We start from the raw sequence: 6,575 nt of genomic DNA on the forward strand, positions 1-6,575 counted from the left end.
TTTACAAATAAAGTAGGTGCTTCCCATTTTCTAGATATTTACCATGGAAGTCGTGTGCTCGTGCACAGGGGGGAGGGGGATGATAGTTGCTTCGCGTAGAAGATTTAACACATTTACATAGGGAGAGGGGGTGCAGAATAGTACTTAATATCATACACGCATACACTTCGCAACATTCAGTACTTTACAAACAAAGTAGGTGTTTCCCATTTTTGATTTTCTAGATATATACCGGAAAGACATATTATTGTATTATACGAAATTAGACTTTTATGTCTAAATATCTCAGAAACTATAAGAGACCGCCGCCTAGTTGTTAAGGCAAAGTTGCTCAGAATCATGACCTTGACAACATAGGTCAAGGTCATCGGAGCTGGCTCCCCTATAGTGCATAATTACCAAGAACTTACATGAAAATTATACAATTTAAAAATTAGAATATAATTAAATAAATTTAGATAAAAAATTGTACACATAACATATTTCGGGTCTTGGTTTGAGCAGCCTTCATCAGATGTATAAAAAAAATTCTTTATATCGTAGTGAGAGATAATAAATTTCTATATGTACTCCTGTAGTGCGATGTCCAATGAGTAACTAACCAAAAAAACGAAAGGATTGATAAATCAAATGTTAATAAATTCAATATTCTGGTACGATAAAAAATAGTATTATATTGTGTAATGAATTATAAGACGGTAAGCAAATTCGTCGTCTCGATAAATAACTCACCAAGCGAGCACTCTAATTATGTTTCGCATAATATAACGTTGAAAAAATATTTTGAACAGTAAATTGCACAATGAAGTAATACATTTTGAACAGTAAATAGTACTCAGTCAGTGTATACTGATGAGGTAATTATAGGAGTCCAATCGTGCCGTTAAATTAAATTTAAAAAATGGATGAAAGGTCAAAAAATTGATCACAAAATTAAAAGTAAAAAAATGAGAATTTGTACATGATTCAACCAACCAATACTGACTGAGCAATGTTAGAGATATTAATGTTTTTGGCACTGCAAAGTCACATATTGTTTATAATCGGTATATAACCTTTATGGAGACCTCGTCTATTTGGAGTTTAAAGCTGTTATTTTGTTTCTTCATATTCAACATCTCCTAAATTAATCTTTTTCCATAGCAAAGTTCTTCGTCTAGAATTTTTACATTCTCCATAAATAAATATAAATAACTATATTATAGTGATGGGTCGCTTCCGAGATCTTATGAGTAGCTAAAGATCCACAAACCTGATTGCCTGTAGATAGAATCATTGTGCCCTCGATTGACAGCCCATTATATAAATTAGCATCGTTTTTACACAATGTAATGTTTGAATCCATCCCAAAAGCAAACAGTTACATACAAAACAGTTTTCAATTGGTTGAAAAACTGAAAGGAATGCACATTGACAAGGACTACAAACGTTAGACGTCATGTCATTATTTACAAACGTACCGACTAATATAGCCTTGGAATGTGTTAATAAAAATTCGTTTTTCATCTCTAAAAAATCCGATCTGCCTAAAAATGAGTTTCTAGAGACTGTTCAATTTTTTTTTATACTGGATTCTACTTATTTTTTATTCTATATGGTCCTTTACTTTATCCCGAGGGGGGGTCAACCACTATGGGAATCACTGTACATTTTATCAGAAATATATTACAGCAATACAGTAATAAAACAGGCAATGCTAGCAATATTAGCAATAGTAGAAATATGCTAGCAATACATAGCAATACATAATAGGTAGCAATACATTAACAGTACTTGGCAATATTGCGCATAATAGGTGGCGATAAACGAGGTAATAGGCAGTATGAGATAACGGATGACAATTGCATTGATACGGTAGTGGCAAAGAAAAATGATAATCTGTTAACGTTTTGCTTATATCCATCAAAATATTTTATATAATGAACGTTTAAAAAATTATTTTAATTTTAGATTTCTCAAGTATACCATACATCCGATAAGCGTTTAATCAATCTTTAAATATATTAGAAGGAATATTATATTCTATCAAAGAAAAACCTGAAAGTACTTATTCTGACCTTTTTCGTAGACGAGGGCGAAACATCAAAGTTTGATTGTTTGTCCTTGTTTAACCAACGTAATAGCATGGAAGTAAATCACATAATAGTGCTTTACTTATTATGCGCAATATTGCCAAGTATTGTTAATGTATTATTACGTATTGCTATGTATTTCTATATATTGCTAGCATTGCCTATTTATTACTGTATTACCGCAATATATTTCGAAAATGTATATGTAATAAAAATTTCAAAAACAAATAATTATTATTTTATATTATTATTCATTACGTTTCTACAAAAAAAATTATATATTTTTTAAAATTTTAATATAATCCCATAACTTTAGAGTAAACTCGGTATTATGGTCATACGGATAAGATGGCCATAGGTTGTAATTTTTCTAATAATTTCTATAAATAGCATTTTTATAGTTATTCTGAAACTTACCAATCATATCCGTATGGCCACCTTTTTTATACTAATATAATTCTATATATAATATTATATATAGGAGAGAATGTCCTAAATCGGACCGTGTTCCAAATCGGATCCTTTTAATTTAAATAAATACGATTAAGCAGATTTGCGTGCTATTTATACGAGTAATGTAAAGTTCTTACAAGACGTCGAACACGTGACAGCAGTACTCTGTCATAACGTTCATAGAATAGAATATATATTTTCGGCTATCATGCGAACATTTTTTTAAAAAAGAAAGTTCTTTAAATCATTATCTAAAAGATGTTAAAAATTTTAACGGTAATTGATTTAAGATAATTAAAAAGTATAGAATTAAAAATATCAAGAGTTTTGTGATTACTTTTGCAGTTTATTGTAAAATTTGTTCCAATAGTTCGAAAGAACCCGTGTCCAAATCGGATCTATACAAAAAACACTAAAAAGACGAGTAAGCCAGTTAATTCATGGAAGGAAGGAGGTTCGTCACAATCTAGTTGTATGTAGTACTAGTGATCGATCGACCAGATCTGGTCTAAGGAACACTAAATCAATAAAATATCATGTGTCATCAGACTCAGATTGAAGGAATTGATTTTAATTCCAATAATATAAACTGTATTTTTATCTTTTAAATTGCTCGTTTTTACTCAATATACTAACAAAAATTAATTTTTAAAAATATATATTTTTTTATAAATTCTATCTAAAAGTCCATAAAACTAGGAGAGGTTCGATTTGAAACTATGAATTCCAAATCGGACCGGAAAATGCATTTTTACATTTTCTATTATAGTTCGACACAGGTAAGAGATACATCAAAAGCAAAAATAAAGGAAATTAAATAATCTTTCGAACAGCAACCATTGGCAATACAAAAACAATACTAACATTACAATAGCAATGCTAGCAAATATTGTATTGCCATAATTAGCAATCACTATACATTTTTTAAGTTAGTGGTTAACCCCTCGCTTTATCCTTATTGTTACTTTGAGCTTTGTTTAATATTAATTTATTATATTATAATTATATCTAGGGTCATATGTGTAACTCATATGTTCCAGTTATTGAATTAATATCAATAAGGTTTTGGGATTTCGATCCCAATTTTTCAAAAACAGAAATCAATTGATACAAAAAAAAAACTTTTCATTTATAAAATATAGGCAGAAATGGGAATTAAGTAAACATTAATTAAAGTAGGCATTAATTACTGTGAGGCTGAACTCTCAAGACTTACTTTAAAACATTTTTATATTTTTACCTGATTTAGTGTCAACCGGAAAGCATACAATGCAACATGGGTCGAACGCATCTCGTTATTGCAATTTCTTTGTGTATCCTGAAAGAAAAGAATAATTTATGTAAGTATTTCTTTAAGTAAATTACTCAGTGAACAGTTCGTGATTGATTTTCAATAAATGTTTACTAAATATCTTCGAGATATCTGCGGGTTGCATATCGCCTCATCTTCGAGAATAACGAATGAAAACGAAATCATACAAAACACACTGTACCTTTTTCTCGATGAGACACGTGAGAGAATACGCACTTTGCTCAGTTCAGCTGTGCGACAACTGCATCAAATCATATCAAATGGAACGCGAATTATGGTAGACGAGTGAAGAGTGAAAAGTACATACATCGAGGCCGCGAGATACTTCTTTATAGAAGACAAAAATCTCAGTCCCCCGCTCTTATCACTCGCAACAATGAATTCGAAACGAGATTATAAATACTCTTGCACATGATCGCAACTGTTAAATGTAATGTTTTCTATCCATAGCACAAAACGTTGCAACATTCAGATATTTACATCAGAAGCTAGATTAATAGTAAAATATAAAAAAGACATGTGTGTGTGTAAATCTGCAGTGATTTTGATGATCTTTTTAATGCGAATTCTTAGCTTCCATAAGTTACAAATGAGCGAGATTCTAGAATTTCATCCTTAATGTCTAAATGATAGATAAAATAAAAATCGAAAACTTTTTTTTAATTATTTAAAGGAATTTATCAAAATTCTAAGAACACAGAGTAACGATTTGTTTAATTTAAATACTTGAAAAGTATTAGACAGCAAATATATACAATAATATATTACCATGAAAAGTAACTGATATGTTATTAATTAAAGGTGCCAATTCAAAGTGAACATACATAAAGTGTAGCGCGACGGTCGAGCAGCATTTGGACTGCGTGCGGAGCGGTGAGGGCAAAAGGCGAAGGCGATTCGAAAATCAGCCGAAAGTTGCATACACTTTATGGATGTTCACTTTGAACTAGCATCTTTAATTAATAATATATATCAGTTATTTTTCATGGTAATATATTACTATTAGATAAAAAGGTTTAAATTTTTGAGGATCTTTTTTTGAAAATGGCTTTTCATTTTTATGATATATTTTTTTTTTAGGATATCACTTGCTTTTTAGAGTATAGATATACCACTAATATATAAAAAAAAATTTTTTTTAAATATATAACGAGAGTGAAATTTAGTGAAAGAGAAGGGTAATGGGGATGGATGGTGGGGAGAGGGGGAGGGGGTATGGTGGATCGAAGTTGGTGGAGGTGTGAGTCAAAGGTGAGATAGGAGAGTGCATATGACTACGGACAGAGAAGAAGAAGACGTTACTACATTTCTCATGAAAATCACTTTTCGACCGCTTGTATGTCTAGAACGGCTTGACCGATTAAAAAATTGTTTAGCTCAAATTACTCGTGGCGATGCCGCTTTTTAAGATATATTACGTGTTATTCAAAAATTTTTATATTTTAGTAGTTATGAACCCCCCAAAAATGGACTTCGGTGGCTCGGGATAAGAAACTTGTAGTGTATTTTATTAATTTTTTAATTTAAAGTAGTATTTTTCTGAACATGGCAGGAGACACTACCGCGTCTCCTGATATAGGACTACAAAGAGTTAAGGATTAACACCGCCAAAAAAGTTGTTACATACGAACGTAGATGACCGTTGAGATTAGATAATTTACGCGCGTACAAAAATCGACAAATATTTTTCGACAACATATAAAGAATAATTTATTAGTTGGTAAAATAATAATTCAGAGTCAATCGAATTATGAAAATAGAGAGTATTTATTTAAAAATATTAAAAATATTTCCTTGCATCACAAGATATCAGACCTAAAGAGTCGAATCACGAAGGAAAATAATGCGACTTAATCGAACCAGAACTGTACTCTTTAATGTTGCGCGTCACTGAGTTATCGCGAGTGACGCAAAAACGCGACGAAGACTCGTTTGCACCGGATATTTCCGATAAATACATTCTAACGCCACAATCGGGCGAATCGCTTTTGTTGTACCAATCTTATTCAATGTTGCTCGGAGAAAGTGATTTTATCGTTATTAACGTAAAAGCAGAAAACGGGCATAATTCGAAAGATGAGCTTCTTTGAGAATATCGTTATCAGTAAGTATCTGTCAATCCCTGTCAGACACTGATATGATCAGCGTCCTAAAAACTTAAATGATTATACGAATTGTATCGCTTTCTGTAATCACACGCAAAAATAATATGGATAGCATATTCACAATACAAACAGAGGATTGAAGAAAATCTTGGCGAAAACATCGAAAAAAGGCAGACTACTAAAATAGATTTAAATGGAAATAAATGATCAAGCAAACAGTTATTGACTGTCCATAGACTGAAATTATTATATAATAAAGTTTTATTACATAATAATTAAATTACTATGTTATAAATTTGATTAGACAATTGTTGATTATATAATAATTAAATTAACCATATAATAACTTTTATTACATAAGTTAAACAAAAATGCTATTATAAATAAATAAGGAGTCAAACATTGTCAAAGCTAGATATTGTGATGCCTAATACTGCCTAATAGTAGCTACGGTTCTTGATGCTACAAACGCTTCGAAACATCTTTTGATTGGTGAAACTTTCTTTTTTTCGATTTTGCTCACTTTGGTCAATGTAATGTTTTGAAGCATTTGTAGCGCTAAATGGACCGCTCTCACTCTCTCTCTCTCTCTCTCTCTCTCACTCTCTCTCTCTCTCTCTCTCTCTCTCTCTC

At 31.1% G+C, this 6,575-nt stretch overlaps 1 protein-coding gene across 1 annotated transcript in view; it reads right to left on the reverse strand.

The window, feature by feature from the left end:
* Window positions 1–6,575, reverse strand: part of LOC108774939 (uncharacterized) — a 12,659-nt gene that overhangs the window by 2,283 nt on the left and 3,801 nt on the right. Inside the window, exon 2 of the mRNA XM_018541189.1 lies at window positions 3,766–3,843. Within this exon, the coding sequence (XP_018396691.1) occupies window positions 3,766–3,816 (51 nt within the window). The 5' untranslated portion in view covers window positions 3,817–3,843. The remainder of the gene's footprint in view (window positions 1–3,765; window positions 3,844–6,575) is intronic.

This window comes from Cyphomyrmex costatus, unplaced genomic scaffold (assembly GCF_001594065.2).
Source record: "Cyphomyrmex costatus isolate MS0001 unplaced genomic scaffold, Ccosl1.0 scaffold279, whole genome shotgun sequence".
NCBI classification, from domain to species: Eukaryota; Metazoa; Arthropoda; class Insecta; order Hymenoptera; family Formicidae; genus Cyphomyrmex; species Cyphomyrmex costatus.